This window comes from Brachyhypopomus gauderio, chromosome 13, assembly GCF_052324685.1.
Source record: "Brachyhypopomus gauderio isolate BG-103 chromosome 13, BGAUD_0.2, whole genome shotgun sequence".
NCBI classification, from domain to species: domain Eukaryota; kingdom Metazoa; phylum Chordata; class Actinopteri; order Gymnotiformes; family Hypopomidae; genus Brachyhypopomus; species Brachyhypopomus gauderio.
Genome location: NC_135223.1, coordinates 16,621,352 through 16,639,668, shown reverse-complemented (window position 1 = coordinate 16,639,668; position 18,317 = coordinate 16,621,352). Strand labels below are relative to the sequence as shown.

Below are 18,317 nucleotides of genomic sequence, written 5' to 3'. Positions count from 1 at the left end.
GTCAGGCCAGGTGTTTATTAAATTTTTTTGTTTTGTTTTTTGTTTTCATACCAGGCATAGCTTACATTACTGTTAATGAAAAAATTAAGTATATTTCATTTTGTTTTAATCATTCCCACACACTTTGGTGTATTCCTGCTAACACATCCACTTCAGTACTCGATACTTAGCTAATGAGCTGAATCAGGCAGGCACATTAGGGAAAGCACTAAATTGAAAATCACTGTGACCTTCAATGACTGAAACTGTGTAGGCCAATATATACTGCACAACTGTTTTATTCCACTGTGTGATTTTTAAACATAAAAAATACATTTCATTTTAGCATTTTGTTGGTCTTTACTCTGAGAGGGTTAGCCTTAGTGGGAGGGGTCTAGTCTAGATGTGGACTCCAGTAAATTCTGTTTAAAATATTTATTTTATTTACCAAGAAAAATGAATTGGGATTTTGATAAGTGCATCTCATTAGTTATTGGGTGTTGAGTAAGATGGACCTGAGGTGAAACACTAACTTTCCTAATCCTGCGGCCATATTTCAGGCTGGGAACCACATATTGCTACATAGAGACTCACAGTATTGTTACAACACACTAACATTCAAGCACGAAGTCATTTCAACATATATACTCACGGATAATTGTAGGTTTAATGTCAATAGTTTTTTTGTAAATCAAAAATCCCTCACTCTGACTTCCACTTAAATACACAAAAAATGTATATCACACTCTGTTCTGTTTCCTCTGCCTACATTGCCATCATATTCACTCCACAATCAAGTGTAAAAATGCTTTGTAAACCAAGTGCATACTTCTCCCACATGCTCTGAGCCTTTGTCTCACTTCAGCAGAAGATGCACCTAAGACAGAAGGCATAACACATCAAAAGTGAGAAGTGGACAAACTTGGGCTTTATTGCATGCAAATGCAATTGTCTGTATGTGTGTGTGTGTGTGTGTGTGTGTGTGTGGGTGTGTATGTGTGTGTGTGTGTGTCTACATTGTTTCACACCAAGTTGATGCCAAGGTGTGAAAACAGATGACTGAGGTTGATAACACTGGATAGGCAATGAAAGCCAAGCGTGTCCACTTCCCGCTCGCTATCAGCGTGCCCTCTGCCTGCAGGCAGCCAGCCACAGGAAGGCCCACGAAGCCCTGCATTCTGATACTATCTCCAGCCCTCTGTCCCACACAGTGATGAAATCTTAGTCGTCCCACCAAAGCTCTTACCCACTCAAAAACCTGTGTCATCGTCAGTTAGCAAGGGGCTTTTAGGTGAGGTGGGGTAAAGCGTGCAAAGATACGACTTATACTATGAAATCTATTGATTTTCTGTTTGTGTGTATGCTGAAATAGTTAAAACAATGTTCTAAATCAGCCAAAATAATTGTTTCGATTATTTTTCAGATGTTCATAATTGAATTTAAGAAAGAATGCGCTCGAATGATTAAGTGTAAAATTGCAATTAATCATTATTAATGAAAAATACAGGCTTTATTAAATTGTGTTAAATATAAATACAACTACTATATGCAATAATATATTTAATGGCAAATATTTGTTTGAAATTCGTTTTTACCATTTGTATGCAAAACAAAGTGTAAAAATAATTTTCAACAGTAAAGATGTTAGGACACAGGTGTGGATGAAGGCTTTTTGTGAATTAACATATTTGCTGATGTGTAAATGTATATGTGAGAGCACGAGACAGCCTGAATGATGGAAAGAGACAATGAGGAAAAAACACCTGATTATCATATTTTTCATAGATTTTAATTATTTTTTTTGCAGAAAAAAAGTCCCACTAAGGATGTTTTATGAACAAATTAGTTGTTAACAACACTTTATATATATTGCAATATAAATAAATATATTGCATTTTCCACTTTTCTCAACACAGACAAATTGGAGATAAAGCAGATGAAGCACAGTTGTGGTCCTGGGCACAGTGAGAAAAAAAAATTGTTACCCTCTGATGAGTTGATTTGGGTTGTATGATTATTTCACAGACTAATTTATTGTTTTTTTCACATAATTTAAGATTCCCTGACTGTGGAATTTATGGTACTTTATTGTAGTACCTCATGTAGTCCTAAGGTACCTCAACAGTTCTCTCCAACTCCTGTGTCATCCACTTTGGTCTGTAGGTGCCGTTGTGAGAGATAGTGTCTGAGGGTTTCCACCTCATGGCTTAGTCGTTCGATGTGAAGCTGTAGCCTGTGATTTTCCTCCTGCAGCTGCAGCGCCCTCTGCTGGGTGAGCTGGATGCGCCGACGGGCTTTGTCGCGACTCTTCCTCACAGCGATGTTATTCCTCTCTCGTCGCATGCGGTATTCCACGCTGTCCTTACTCAGGCCTCTCTTATGGCCTGGCTGACGAAGTGTGGATGGGGGCGGAGGTAGAAGGAACTGGGAAAATTCCTGCATGAACACAAACCAGTTACTACATGATTGGCTGCAAATGTCATTAATCAATACAAGAAAAACGATACTAAAAAAGTTATACAAAATGCTTTCACAATAACATTACCTGCTGCACAATATGACTGTGCTGCGCTGGTCTCTCTGAGGTGCCTGAAGTCAAACAATTTGAATAGGGCAAGTATCCCAACCCCATTGCTGACTCCCCATTCCTGTTGTCCACTGTGTGGTGCAGCCCAGTTCCCTGAGTCCCCATCACTTGGCCATAGTGGCCTGCGTTCATGTGAGGCATGTGGCCAGCCAGTGAACCTTGAGATGCCGTGGTGGAGTCAGGAGGGAGAGCCAAGGCACTGACCACAGACGTGGGATTGTGAGATGAGAAGACAAGAGAGGATGAATGGCTGTGTGAGATGGACATCTGAGAGGAGCAAGAGACAGTAGATAAGCAACACCATCTGTACAGTGGTAATCCATGTTGGACCTCCGGTGTTTATTAGCACCTGGAATTATAGGAACCCCACACTTCAGTCTTTTGAAGCTATCAGTTTTACAGTATTTTCAGTGGGGTTCTCAACTTGATTAAAATTCTTCATGCATTCCACTGAAATTATTTTGTCTTTCACCAGCTCAGCAGTAGAATAAAGACAGTGAGGGGAGACATGTAAAAGACACTTACCTTTGACTTCTTCAGTGTACGTCTCTCCCGTGTCTCAGTTACATGGGTCTGGCCACAAAATCCGTTATGGTACAGGTACTGAAGTGATCGTGACACCATCACTTCCTCTGTCACAATGCCTCCTCGCTCTCTCAGACTCTTGTATTCTCTCTCTTCCTTTGCATCACACATTGACTTATTTGTTACACCATCTTTCCCCTAATATACTCACCAAATGACTTTTTGACATCCATCTAGAAGAGGGTAAATATTTATCACAGATTGATTTATTTATTCATTTATTTTTTTTTTATATATTTTAAAAATATTTCTATATAGCTGTTATCTATTTAGTAATAGGGACAGCAGGTAGAACATTTTAATTTTAATTATTAAATTTAAATGAACAATTCTGTATATTTCCTTGCTATAGTTTTTAACACCCATATATTTGCAATATATTAAATATTTAAATTACATTTATATATTAAATTTGATTTTAGTATATAATTTTAAAATGTAAAAATAATGGATAAATTGTGTGCCCAAATTCCAGATATACCAGTCTCAGAAACAACAAATAACTAATCTACCAAGGCAACAACCCATATTGATCAGTGATATCAGTGTAAGAGTCAGTTCTCTCTATTTATATAAATGTATTATGAAAAGAAAGTAAGAAAGATTCATTTAAACAATTAAAAAGTAATGAAGAGAGAATTCATCCCTTTTGTTTGCAACAGAAAGCATAATAAAAAGAGGCATTATGAAATAAATGTGAAATAACAATGTGTAAAAATAAGTCAAGTAAAAACTCATTAGGAAGTTTACTGTTAAAGTGAAAAAATTCACTTTTTTTATTAGAATTTTTATATTGCAATAATTAATTTCAAAATCACTGCAATATTGAAAAAAAATTCACCTAATTTTAGGTTACCTGACACTTTTCCCTTTAGTTTAATTAAAATGGTCAAGGTGGCATATAAGACACCTTTTTGAATTTCTTTATGTTTTCTGTTGATGTACAGCTCTCAAACTGATACCTGTAAAAAATACATGTAGGATTATGGCATGAAAATAACATTTATTTCTGTAAAACCTCATGTGCTGACAAAGGCTGTACAATAAGCAATAACTGTTAATTTCCTCTGAGACAATGTCCAGATGTAATAATTGGTTTGTTTACAGTTTAGCCTCAAGCATTTTTAGTGGTCTATTTGATTTGTCATAGGCTAATCCATTTCCTTAAATTAGGCCCGTCCATAAAAATATATTCCTTTATCAGTGTATTGACTGGTGTGAGAAAAGAAAAACTCCATGCAAGGGCACTGCCAGTGTGGGAGGGTAGCAGACAGGGTCTGCAGCCCCAACACTTGAGGATTATATACCAAACCAAGGCAAGTAGCTTTCTGTGTTCTGGGGTGCAAACATTTCAAAACCTATTGCTATCATCCCATTTAGGGCAACACTATGGTTATGTGCTACATTTTGCACTACAGTCATATTAAAAGGGGCACTGGAACAGAATTCTCAGAACTGTTTTTAGTGTTCCCTTTGAACAGGGTGCATTAGCGGATGCTAACATTTTGTAGTGTTCTGTACAATGATGAAGTTTGTAAAAGTCGTACATTTGTCATTTGGCAGTAAATGTCATTATTTGGAACACAAGCTGCAAACTGCAACCAGTCTGTGCAGGAGAACTGTTGGTTTGCTGTTAAGTGTTGCAAGTAGAAGGAAGGCCATAGCTAACCACACCATGCACACTCCAGTAACCACCAGTGACACAGTTGAGAGGTCCATCTGAATCACCCCAAAATGTTTAGATGACCCATAAGAGCAGAACATCACAATCTCAATCCAATTAGAATTAAGATTTTCTTAGACAAGTGAAATGACATTGCTAAGATAATATCTCCATTTGGCATCCAACTCTCTTGCCATCTCCAGGACACACGCCGTGGTACTCTTGCTCGAACTTCCCCATTATCTAGCAGAGGAGTACACCGAGTTCTCCATCACATGAACGGTGCCTCCTGCAGGATGTCTGGTGTACTACCACCAACAGAAAACCAAAGCAATAAACAGGAAATACATAGCACGGCTCAATCACAAATTAAATATATTAACTTTACACATTATACATTCTAACTGTGGTTGATGAATAAAACAATTATAATCAAAATGCAGTTAGATAAAATGTGCAGTGCATCATTCTGCATTGCAGAATTGCTGAGAATGAGATCCAGTACAATCCAGCTCAGCAGACACAGTTGAATTCTTCAAAGTTACTGGATTGACTGGCCAGAAGTCACTATTCAGTAAAATAGCAAGTGGTGGTGGGGCAGAGTTGGCCAGGACGTATGGTGACCTAAGTCACAGCATGAATCATCTTACAGCATGCAGAACTATAGTATACAAGACATGCAAGATAAATCTATTAGTGTATTTAAATCAAGAGAGTAATGGAGGAAGTGAAAGAGAGGTAAAGAAGAGAGTGCAGGCTGGGTGGTGTGGATGGCATAAAGTGTCTGGGGTGATCTGTGATAGAAGGGTGTCTGCTAGAATGAAAGGAAAGATCTATAGGACAGTAGTGAGACCTGCTATGTTGTATGGACTGGAGACTGTGGCACTGACAAAGAGACAGGTGAGGGAGATGGAGGTGTCTGAGATGAAGATGTTGAGATTCTCATTTGGAGTGACGAGGAAGGATAGGATCAGAAATGAGTTTATTAGAGGATCAGCACATGTAGCATGTTTTGGAGATAAAGTAAGAGAAGCGAGAATGAGATGGTTTGGACATGTACAGAGGAGGGAGGAGAGGTATATTGGTAGGAGGGTCTTGAGGATGGAACTTCCAGGCAAGAGGAGGAGAGGTAGACCTAAGAGGAGGTTTATGGATGCAGTGGTAGAGGATATGAGAGTGGCTGGTGTGTCAGTGGAGGACACTCAGGACAGGGCCAGATGGAGGGGTTTGATCCGCTGTGGTGACCCCTAAACGGGAATAGCCAAAAAAAGAAGAAGTAGAAGAAGAAGAAGGTGTTCCATTCACTTCCAGACTGTTTTTAAAAACATTTGTGAAAGAATGGGTCACTCTCAGGAGCTCAGTGAATTCCAGTATGGAACTGTGATAGGATGCTACGTGTGTAAAAAATCCAGTAGTGAAATTTCCTCACTCCTACATATTCCACAGTCAACTGTCAGCTGTATTATAAAAAAATGGAAGTGTTTAGGAATGACAACAACTTAGCCACAAAGTGGTAGGCCATGTAAACTGCCATAACCACATAAACAGAGAGGGGTCAGCAGACTCTGAAATGTATAGTCTAAAGAGGTTGCCAACTTTCTGCAGAGTTAATCACCACAGACATCCAAACTTCATGTGGCTTTCAGATTAGCTCAAGAACAGTGTGCAGGGAGCTTCATGGAATGGGTTTCCATGGTCGAGCAGCTGCATCCAAGCTACACATAACCAAATGCAATGTAAAGTGTCAGATGCAGTGGTGTAAAGCACGCCGCCACTGGACTCTAGAGCAGTGGACGCACGTTCTCTGGAGTGATGAATCTCCATTTGGCAATCTGATGGACGGGTCTGGGTTTGGCGGTTGCCTGAAGAATGGTACTTGTCTGACTGCATAGTGCCAAGTGTAAAGTTTGGTGGAGGAGGGATTATGGTGTGGGGTTGTTTTTCAGGAGTTGGACTTGACCCCTTAGTTCCAATGAAAGGAACTCCGAATGCTTCAGCATACCAAGACATTTTGGACAATTCCATGCTCCCAATGTTGGGGGAACAGTTTGGAGCTGGTCCCTTCCTCTTCTAACATTACTGTGCACCAGTGCACAAAGCAAGGTCCATAAAGACATGGATGGCAGAGTCTGGTGTGGATGAACTTGACTGGCTTGCACAGAGTCCTGACCTTTCCGGGGTTGGAAAATAGAGTAGAAGTATCATCCAAACTGGAACTCGATATCGATATCCTTATCCTAGTTTTAATAGTTTATATTGGAAAAATCTGCAGGCTGAAAGCTGTGTGATTTAAGCAGGTGGTTCACGATATACAATTTTATTTTATTTATTTTTTAATAATTCAGGGTCAGTGTCAAGAACTCAAGAGAATGATTTCTCTCTCAGCAATATTGTATACTTGGTCTTGTCTCAGATGAAGAGGACTCGTCTCTCATAGCTGCACTCAGACATTTTTTATTATCCACTGAATACCACAACAGCACATTTAAACACAATGAAAGCATCCCTTACATGCTAAGAACATCTACACTGGGATAATGGGCTACAAGTGTGGCTCTGCTTCCCTTACTCAGTTACTCAGGGTCCAGACACAGATGTTCTGACATCCCCAGCACTTCAGCTAGCCACACAGAGCGCTTATGCTTACTGACAAAAAGCCACACTATGAAAAGGTCATAAAAATGATTCCTTCCTATCAGATATTTTTGATTCTTTTATAAAAGGCAAGAAATAGCTTTACCTCTTAACCACACTTACTGGTATATCTATTACATGTACAATGAAGTTAAAGTAAAATGTATAAGGGCAAGTAGTGGCACCTTAAATATTAAAATCGTCATGCTTATGGTCTCAGAGAGAGTTGAGCCCGGTTCAGAATTTCAGCTTGGATCTGAGGATAATCAGGATGTTTCTGCAAAACCTGACAAAAAAACAAGTTTTCTTTTATTTAACCTCACAAAACACATTGTTAACACAATCTGCAATGAAATTTCACAAAGGAAACAACCAGCCCTTTTAAGTAACTAAAGACACAGACTGAACTACAATGTCAAAGTATTTTTGTTGTTGTTTTTCCCCATTCCCTACAGCATTCAGACAAGGTTAGTTCACAGATCTGTACAGGATTACTGCCTGGTTTCACATCTGCAACTAGAACCTCTGTTAGTTAGCAGTGTAAAACAAACGTTTTTATGAGCGTACAAACCTGATGGCAGATATCAATAGCCTGTGTGTAATTCTTGCATTTCAGGTAATTGAAAGCAAGTCGGTATCCTGCGAATTACAGTAAAATTAGGTGTTGTAGTTGTAATTGATGCAAGAAAATCTATTTAAATCTGAACTGCAATACCTAAAACAAAAGAGTATTTATGGAGATGTAAAAAACATTGTGAATAATGCACAATAAAGTATAGTTGCCAAGTTAGAAAGCTACCAATAGCAGGGTCTGTGCAGTAGCTGTACTTCCAGGCCAGTTCATACTGTTCAGCTGCATCCTTGTACCTCTGATCGGTCTCCATCACATAGCCCCTGTACTCGTATGCTCTGCTGCATGACTGAACAAAGCACAGTAGAAGGGCATATGCACCTCCAATGGTACAGTAAAGGGCACCCTGGTACACTGCCGCTCTACCTTTAATGGAAGCTTAAATCAGAGACTAAAACCACTGTAGAAGCAGTTACTAATATCAATCAGCCATGTGTGCAAAGTCATTTCAGGACCCACATGTACTTTGACTTCTGGTGGCTCAATACTTTTAGACCTACATAGAACCCGGAGCACCAGTCAAGATGCTTGAAGCAAATGTAAGCCTTAATGCAAATGAGCTAGTTTTCCTGAAGGAACACCACGGAGCAGGTCCTTACCTTGTTGTGTCGGATACAGTCATCCAGAAGCTTCTCCGCGTTTGCGCTTTTCCCCATTTTGATGTACATGTCAGTGAGGAGGAGGCAGCTTTTCTCAAAGTCCTCAGCGATGGCGGGTGTCCATTGTGCTTTGCTGATCCTCTTCAGGAAGTTTCTGGCTCTGGGAGACTGTTTGAGCTGCAGAAGTCCCTGAGCTGCCACCAGCAATGAGGCCTCCAGCATCACCTACATGTACGGGGAAAAGCCCAGAAGAAGCTTCTCTTTCTGACAGTACTGCGGCACTCACAGAACACAATGTACAGGCAACACTCAGACAACATCATTTCATTATAACTCATTTCTAACATGGTGGGAAATATTAATAAGATCTGATAATATCTCCGGGCTTTCAAACTAAGACTGGTATGGTTTAAAGGGAGAGGCTTACGTTCTTTGCCACCATGTCGGATAGGACAAGCACAGCTTTCTCCACCTGTTTCAGATCTTTGCTGTGGACCAGACAGAGGTTATAGAGGATAGTGGTTTTATCTTGGCCAGCTCTGGAGTGGAGAAGGAACTCCTTCAGCAGATCCTGCGCTATATTTATGCCAACTGACCCTTCAAAGACCACAGGCAAGCTGGAGCTGGCAAATAGAAGATTATGTAATTGTGAACACTTCAGGCAAAATACAAGTTTGAATATGATGTGATGGCATATTCTTATTTCAAAATAAACAAATGCAGCATTTCAACATTTTGATTTGATGAAAAAGTAAATTAATCTATTTTAAAATACTAAATACACTTACACTTAAAATATTAAAAACTTTACACATCAATTACAACTCACAAACCCAAATAAATGACAATGAAAGAGAACATTTTAGTCATCACAATAATATTCTGGAACTAAAGTCATTCTGAATGCTAGGTTTCACACCGCTAGGCTACTTTCTTGTACAGTACAGCAGAGTCAGGGTACCTGGAGCCATTCTCTGGGTCCACAAACACCTCTCCACCAAATATTTCTTTGTCTGGGTTGAGACAAATGTGCACCATCAGTTCCAGGGCCTCTTCTGCCCACTCCGAGTTCCCTCTGGCCTGGCTGAGGTGTAGCAATGCCTCCCTCACATTGTATGTGTGCCTGACCCAGAAAAAGACAAAACCTCAAATAAACCAACCACCTGCCGCCGACTTCAATATGCAATGACTGAATTTTGATGAGCCTGAGACGTAGCATATGGTGATCTTTTAGATTCTGTGAGGGAGACAGACAGGTATGAAAAATGCATCAGTAAACACTACCTTTTATATGAAAAGGTCTCCTCTCCCTCCTTCTCTAATACATTCTACCCATGAGCAAAGTAACCTTTTACAACATTATGGTTTGTTGTCCATTTTCTGGGTCCTATTCCAGGCTCCCTACCAGAGAATACATTTGCCCTACAACTCCAAATACCCCGAACTGTAAAATAATGGTGTGAAGAACACCTTGTATAATATTATACAAAATAGGTATTTTGGGTATGACCATGGGTCTCTGGAGAAGAGTGACAGAATATCTGGTTTACATTCACTTTTTAAAAGAGATACTGAAATGAACATTACTTAACACTTACCAGTAGTAGAGGCCTTTGCAGTAGTTGTAACCTGGTTCTCTTGCTGCTGTTGGACAGTAGGACTCACATATCTCTAAAGAGATGAGCGCGTCACCCAATCTCCCTACCCTACGCAGCATTTGGAGCAGGTTCACCAGTGCACGGAAGTCGTCTGATCCAGACAGAGACGGTCAGCAGGCTCAGTAATGCAGAGCAAACGTTCTCTGACGTTACTTCCTTCTAATGAATCATGTTTGTGTTTTCAAATACAGTACCTGGGTGCTGCTTTATAATATCTGTGTATAGCTCGATTGCTTCTTCTTTTTGGTTTTTCCGAAACTGCACGTCAGCCAACAGCTAAAGGCAAACCAGACGGACAGGAAAAAAAGTCACAATTTTCAGCATAGCATATCTATCAGCTTTTTAAAGAAATGGAAAATAATACTTTTAAAGGTTACAAACACACATAGATATACGTAGAAGGATTTTCTATGGAACACCTTCACTGACCATTTATTCCACAGCAGGATTTTTTAAAAGTATCTCTAAACTGCATATACACACAGTACCATAGTGGCAGCAGTATGGTTCTCATTGTCCTTCAGTATCTTAAGACAGTGTTCTTCACAAAAATCCAATTTGTGGTGTTCATAGTACAACTCTGCAATTTTGAAGATAACCTGCAGATAGGAGCAGAATGAGTCATTATAATTATCCATTATTCAGAAGCCTCTCTAACAGCTATTTGGCCTTCTTGGCTGTGAGTTCTAAAATCACAATTGGCATGCGTGTGGCTGTTGGCTGATTTTTATAACACTGGCCTCTGTGTCTTCTGGGCAGTATGTCAGAGCTTGTGAGTAGTACTGCTTGGCTCTCTCCAGATCCCCACTGCTGCGGTACTCTGCAGCCTGCTCACAGCAGACGCCCACCATTACTCCTCTCTGCTCATCTCTGCTCTCTGGCTGCTCAAATGACAAACGTCTGAGAATCTTCTGCTGGAGATCACGACTCTGAAGAGGAGGTTGGTACAGAACATGAATGAATTGAGTGAATTTAATCTTTAAAGACAACACAAAGCAATTTTATATTCAAAAAATTAAACTTTAGCTGTAGCTATGACCGGAAGATAATAGCTTGAAAGTTACTTTTTGGAAAGACTACAGAGGTAAGCTGCTCAGAGTATAGATCTGATGATTTTATGTAAGCTTAAGCTTCCTGATTAAGATTCCTAGAATCATCACTATTTTTTCCATAAAGCCAGTTTAGTGGTTATAAACTCTTCCTTTTCATTAAATGTAAAATGGGATGCAATAATTATCTCAAATGATGATTTGAGTGTAATCATCATTACATAGTTAGTAATATTTGTTCTACAATATAACATTTATAATTTATTCTATTTTGCAAGCAAAATCCTGCATAATTAATTTTGGTATCCACTATACTGTGACAATCAAAATAATTAAAACTCCAGGGAAGGTAAACACCTAGTTTCTATGAATGTCTTTACACTCTTCTATGAATACTCTATGATACTAAGACTCCAACATGCTTTACTCCTGATATTATGACTAACCTTGTGATTTGTGGATGTGAAATGTCACGGGAAGTGTTCACTGACCTGCTGTAACATGTCTAGACAGGGTTTGTTTCTGGCTCTGAGCACTTTTACTAGCACGCTTAAAAGCTTGACATCATTCATCATAGTGGTCAGATCCATGCCTGCACAAAGAGATTCAGGACATATGTATCTGACATCTACCATTTTTCTTGTAATTCAGCACTGCTTGACAAAATATAGATAGGAATGACCATCTTTATGGTCCAATGCCCTCTCTAGGATCTGCTGAGCTCGTTCAAAGTGTTGGAGTTTAAACAGAAGCTTTGACAGCTCTAGACACACAGAGTCCTGTGGGATAGTGTTGAGGACAGTCTCATAATATTCAACAGCCTGGGGAAAAACAACCAATCAGGTTTCAGATTAATCAAGATTTAAGCCTTTAATAATGCAAACATTCTCTGAAAAATGCTAAAGTTTTCAGCTGAAAAATGTGTCTCTTGCCTTGTCGTATTGGTGTGTCTTCACTAGGGCTTGGCCTATCTTCTTGGCAAATGTAGCATCTTTAGGTGCCATTTGTAATGCTTCCTGATACATCTCAATAGCTTTCTCTGGCTATAGAAAAATACATGACTGCTGATAAGGACATTCAGATTTGTCTCACTGAGACAGTGAGGATTGAAATACATTGCAGGCATGTTCAAGCACCTCTTGGATCTTCATGAAGGCGTCGGCCAGCAGCACAGAAGAGTGAGGTCCTGGGAGCTGCGCACATATTTCCCTGAAACATAGGAAAACTGGAAATAAGTGCTCAGTAATTACGGTTTTTTTATACGTATGTGTATATATAACACAGACTAAATATATCCAATAATTTCCAACAAAGTGGTGAATTATGGCCTTTAAGTTTCTATATTTTACACATTTTTTAAATTTTTTTACACTACAAGTGAACTATTTGAAAATAATCTGCATCACGTGTGTCTACCTGTAACATACTATGTAGAGTTGCTTGTTTCTCAGTCTTTCCAGGTAAATGAGTGCCATTTTCTCTTTGGCTTTAGTGTAACTGGACTCGCCAGGTTTGATATTTTGCAGTACATTAAAGGCTGAATCAACATCATCTTTAGCTAAGGCCAAGTCCACATTAGCCAACAAAACACGCATTTCCTCAGGTGTTCCCTTGAACTGCCAAATCGCATCCTGCATTACTTTAGCAGCCTCATGCTAGCCAAAAAGAACACAAACACACACTATTGTAATGCAGTGTAAAGCACTTTAGTAAGTCACTCTGGATAAGAATGACTACCAAATGAAGTAAATGTAAGTGTCCCAGATAACAAACCTCTATTTTAGTTGTTTGTTATAGCACTGTCATGTACAAACTGAAAGCATACAAAACACCTACCTGCTCTCCATTCAGCCTCAAGGTGTCTGCTAGCTCCAGGAACACTGATGCACGCTCACTTTGAGTGACTGGGAAGTCCTGGCCCTCAGTGAGCATTCTGACTCCAGGCATGCTCATTACCATGCGCAGGCACTGAATGGCTTCAACCACCTTTCCGGACCCCTTTAAAGCTTTGGCCTTGATCAGGTTATACTGAGGCATCTGTCTTAACTAAACATGCAGACACACACATACACACAGACCAGATTAGGCACTCAGATCCTGTAGGAATAGACTCACTGAAGAATATCTCCAGTTTCAATTAATGTATTAGGTCTACTGTAATATATATTTTAGGTACTATGTAGTATTTTCTGGAGCATTTGCGTTTTGTATTGTAAATAATGGTACCAAAGAGGATAAGAAGCAGTGACAAAATTAAAGAGTAGTCCTGAGACTCACTTCAAAGTTATGGCTGACTCCATACTCCAAACTGCTGAGGCATTTGCTGTGGTCTCCAGCATGAAGGTGAAGTTTGGCCTGCAGGAGGTGGATCTCGGGCTTAGTAGGTTCTCTCTCCATACAGACGTTCAGAAAGTGTTGAGCAGTTGCCCGATCACCTGTAAATGTGTATTGTTGTTTAAAGTTCTCACATAATCATAAACAAAAAACTTGAGTCACTAAGCATCTTCCTATGACCTGATATTTGCATAATGCATCCCAACTATACTGTTTGTAGCTAATGATACATACCTGTGAGGAATTTGACCTTTGCCATGTAGTAGCAGCTGACCAAAACACCAGGAGCAGCTTTAGTAACAACCTCTAGAATCATACTGGAATGCTTTAGCCCAAAAGGAATCAGCTGGCCAGAATCATATGGCATATCCTACACAGTGCACAGGTTTCCGATATGAAAGATCAAAGTCTGTGAGTTGGTGCCAAAGCGCTATGGGTTACAACACACCACATATCTTATTGGAAAGTGAAAAAGAAATAGTACAAGTACCTGACTGCTATCAAGGTGCATGCTGACAACTTGGAGCAGGAAGAGGATGTTGAGTCTCTGCAGGTAGTCCACACCACGGGGCAGCCCCTGGAGCATCTGTAGATGGAGTTCTACAGCCTCCTTCAGCAGGCCTGCCACCTTCCCCTGGTCAGCTCCCTGCTTCTGAGCCAACATGGCCTGCAGAAGAGTAATTTCCTGCCAGATAGAGATGGCCAGGTTTAACATCTAGACCTGAAATCCTATACAGTGGCTTTGAATCAGTGTCATGTGATTAAAAGTGCTGTGTCATTTGAAATTGAAGTAACAGCTTTACAGACCAAAGGGTGAGAGAGACCCAGCAAAGTTACATACAACATACCGCTGAACATCCAAATGACTGCTGAACTTCGTGAAAAAACTCCAGTTGTTGCTGTGCCTCCTCCAGCTGCCCATTCACCAGCTGGCACCTGATGATGCCTAACAGACAGGTGACAACACACGTCTACCGTGGTGAACCCACGCAGATGTAGGCATAGAAATGAGTTCAGCAAAACATAAACAACCATCATTCACCCCAGTTTTAAATTATCTCTTTGACGTGCATCCTAATGTTTAAACAGTAACCGTTGTAGTCTGGGTTGCAGATACATACCTACTAAGGCGGCCACACTGCCTGGGTCCATATCCAAAGCTTTCATGTACCATCTGTGAGCCTCTTTGTATTTGTGCTGGAGAGTGAAGCAGTAGCCCAGCTCAGAGGCCACGGGTGCATCACCTGGAGCTCTGGACACAGCTTGCTGCACAAATGACGTCAGCATTTGCATAACATCTTTGTTGCATCCACACTGTTGGCAAAGAAATATGCTGGATCTTTCAAGCACTAAAATGTAGAACACCTCTTAATGGTGCTCAGTGTTGACATAATACAGGAGATTAAATGCAATATGTGATGTTTTCAACATATTACAACTTAAATGTAACATGGTTTAGATTAGAACAAGTGAGAGAAGAAAGAAAACATGTTTCTTTCAATGCACAGTGCTGACAAGTACTAGAAAATGAAACAATTTTGGTTACCATGGAATTTAATCCAAAATATAAACAGAAGCAAGAAATACAGGAATAAAGTGCAGAAGATCAGTTTTAAATAAAGGGCATTACATGCATTTGGGTCACCAATTTAGGAACTGCAGTGTGTGTATATATATATATAGTCTCTTTACTTCCAGACATCATATTAAAAGAACATGACTGTTCCGTTGTTTGGCTAGTTAACTGTGTGTAACTGATGGCATTTTTCAGCCATTCAGCCAAATTTTTCAGCCAATACGAGTAACCTTTTGATACGCCCACGTCACTATTGATACATCCCATCTTTGGTCACATCCACTCCTCCAGAGACCTATACTTGATGGACATTGTGGTGGTACGCTTACCACACCTTTTGGTCATGTATTCAATCTGATCAAATGACTGTATTCACACCAGTTTTCTGGTTGTATTGTTAATAAGCCAGAACACACATATTTATCAACAGTAAACAAACTGTCAGATGATGGAAGACCTCAGTAGTGAATGACTGAAGAATTGTACTTGCAATCATGAAGGAAACTGATGAACAGATTGAGAATGTAGTCAAATGTAGGCAAAGATTTCAGAGAAATGTAGGCAAATCTTTCAGTACATTGCCAGAAAAGATACCCAGTTTTTTGTAACGTCTTTGTATAATGTTGTCCAATAACATATGGTCCCCTAAGAGGCACTTTGACCTCAGACTGACCCAATTAAAGCTAAAATGCACTTCAGAGTTCTATGTTAAGTCCTCTAGAGTAGATACTGCAACATCAATACAAAGTGTCATTAATTATAGCCTGTGCTCTGTTCCTGGTTCTACTTCTGATTTCTCATGCTTCATCCAGCATGAAGCAGATATCTCACCACTCTGCTGATGGGCATGGTGATCTCCACATGAAGACTGGGATTGCTGGGCTCTGTAATTTCAACTGAACTGAGAAGAAGATGAAGATACTCCATCACCTGCAACATCATGCAATCTGCATCAGCAGAGCAAACACAGATGCCAGTGTTGGACAATCAGAGCTCTTAGGAACAAAGACATTTTTTAATGTTGGCACTTTATCCAGTCACTACATACAATATACAGCTAGCTATAATGAGTAAATATGCTTTTACCTGTCATCAGATTTAGCCTCCCACTCCAGTTTAATTGGCATACCACTTGCCTTTCAAAGCAGTCATGATAAACTGCAGACTTTGCATGAACGGCTGCATAATTACCTTCCTCATGTCACCGTCCTTCGCCGCAGAGATTACAGTCATCATCTGAAGAGCTTTCAAGTTACGTGCATCACGCTCTAGGATTCTGCATGATTTAAGCAAACTGGTTCAGCTGAGCATATGATTAAAATCATAATGAACGTTCATTTGTTGCACGAATTAGTCAAAACAATATCAGGCATGCCTCTCAGCCACTTCAGCTGTCTGCTCCCAGCTGTTGAGAGACATGAACATGTTCATCTTGAGATGAAGAGCTGGAATGAAGTCAGGGTAGGAGGCAATGATCTGACTGACCATGTCCAGACCACGGGAATCATTCTGTCTCACCATGAAGTACTCAGTCTGTCAGCAGAGCAAAATTTTAATGTAAGAGAAAACTCAAGGTAACCCAAAGGGCAATATTCACAGGGTTTACATTGCTTACTTTGTCTAATACTCTTTGATACAGAACATGTTCCACTAAATAAAAAATGCTCAGAGCCCTGCTGGAGGAAATATCAAATCTACTGAGGGGTGTAAAAGCATGCAAAATTAGGAAAACAGTACCATTCCCATCAATCCAAACACATCTTTAGAGTCACGTAAGCCACTCTCAAAGTATCGTATAGCATGACACCGCTCAATGTCATTATCTGAGGTCAGAGCAATCCAGCCCTTAAGAATCAGGCCCTGTCAACACAGACACACACTTGGAATCCAGTGAGCAATGCACAGTCAAAATAAACTTACATTTGGTTTAATAAAAATACAAACAACAAAAACAAACCAAACAAAAAAATCTTATTCAGTCTCCGATTCATTTAGACATTTCATAAAATTGCACAAACCTGTGAAGAGGTATTGGACAGCTTCAGCATCTTTTCAATGTACTCTCTGGCCTTCTCGTTTCGACCCAGAAGCCAATAAAGCAGGGCTCCATAGTAGAGTGCCTTTTCTCCAGCTGTCCTCCTGGTCGTCTTCAAACAGGATTCTAACTCGGATATAGCCACTCGATCTCATGGAGGCCAGGGTAGAAGGAGCAATATATACCAAGGTATACATACGTCTGAACAGTCAAATGGTGTGTGCGTATATACATGTGCAAACCTTACCAATGCTCTCAGCTTGCCTGTAAGCGCACAGTAGCGCCATCACTGAGCAAAGGCAAGTCTGAGGCTTGTCTCTCAGTTGGTTAAGCTCCCTTATGGCGTCTTGGATACGTCCTTTAACAAAACAAGTGCATAAACAGTCGCCATATCCAACAACATAGCTAGTGATTCTCACAACCTCATGCATGTTGAATTACCTTCATTCAGAGTTGCGAATGCTTTGAAGAACAGGAGTAGGGGGTCACTGATGAAGGTCTTCAGAAACCCAAGGGCAGTGTTTACGGTCCGCCTGTAGAACCGCTCCCGTAGTGAATATATAATACAGGGCTGAAAGTTCAAATACAACCATAAACATCATTAATAAAACGGACTAAAGAAAAAAAAGGATAAAACTAGACTGTAAAATGATATGGTGATTTATCAACCCGCTGGTTCCGAAGTTACTGTAAGACGCAGATACGTAGCTACCTTGGCCAACTTAGCTACTTAGGTAAGAAATTACAGAAAAGCTAACGTAAACAACGGTCATGGCTAAAACAAAGAAATGCTTAAACTCACTAAACATGTAGGATGGGTTTCTGCCATGATTTATTCCATGTAGATCGGTAGAGACAGTGAATGAGAGATGGTCAGACTCCCACAGGTGTTCTCCACCTGCGCGGTCGCTGCGCAACACACCACCGCCTGGAGAGCACAACTAACCAACCAGTTTAATTACATACCGCAGCTCATGCAGGAAACAC

At 40.1% G+C, this 18,317-nt stretch overlaps 2 protein-coding genes across 3 annotated transcripts; both read right to left on the bottom strand.

Moving 5' to 3' along the window:
- Positions 1-1,777: 1,777 nt before the first annotated feature.
- Positions 1,778-3,277, bottom strand: cebp1 (CCAAT/enhancer binding protein (C/EBP) 1). Its single transcript, XM_076971358.1, has 3 exons — positions 3,092-3,277; positions 2,525-2,833; positions 1,778-2,415 (listed from the first exon to the last, which is right to left on the bottom strand). Exons 1-3 carry the CDS (start codon positions 3,260-3,262, stop codon positions 2,098-2,100), a joined length of 798 nt encoding a protein of 265 aa, XP_076827473.1. The 5' UTR covers positions 3,263-3,277; the 3' UTR covers positions 1,778-2,097.
- ttc21a (tetratricopeptide repeat domain 21A) lies at positions 3,198-18,272 on the bottom strand. 2 transcript variants are annotated; one of them, XM_076971357.1, is made up of 30 exons: positions 18,133-18,272; positions 17,772-17,901; positions 17,578-17,688; positions 17,314-17,480; positions 17,033-17,155; positions 16,671-16,828; positions 16,487-16,571; positions 16,127-16,225; positions 14,841-15,033; positions 14,568-14,665; positions 14,210-14,404; positions 13,954-14,089; positions 13,663-13,820; positions 13,222-13,431; positions 12,802-13,040; positions 12,522-12,594; positions 12,318-12,428; positions 12,068-12,206; positions 11,877-11,977; positions 11,077-11,265; positions 10,825-10,935; positions 10,531-10,612; positions 10,277-10,427; positions 9,640-9,801; positions 9,106-9,301; positions 8,679-8,903; positions 8,248-8,368; positions 8,020-8,087; positions 7,634-7,734; positions 3,198-3,324 (listed from the first exon to the last, which is right to left on the bottom strand). In XM_076971357.1, the coding sequence occupies exons 1-29, from the start codon at positions 18,157-18,159 to the stop codon at positions 7,657-7,659; spliced, it is 3,936 nt and encodes a 1,311-aa protein (XP_076827472.1). In that variant the 5' UTR covers positions 18,160-18,272; the 3' UTR covers positions 3,198-3,324; positions 7,634-7,656. The 2 variants fall into 2 exon arrangements, with proteins under 2 accessions (XP_076827472.1, XP_076827471.1); XM_076971356.1 differs by lacking the exon at positions 3,198-3,324 and having other exon boundaries at positions 7,224-7,734.
- Positions 18,273-18,317: the final 45 nt, after the last annotated feature.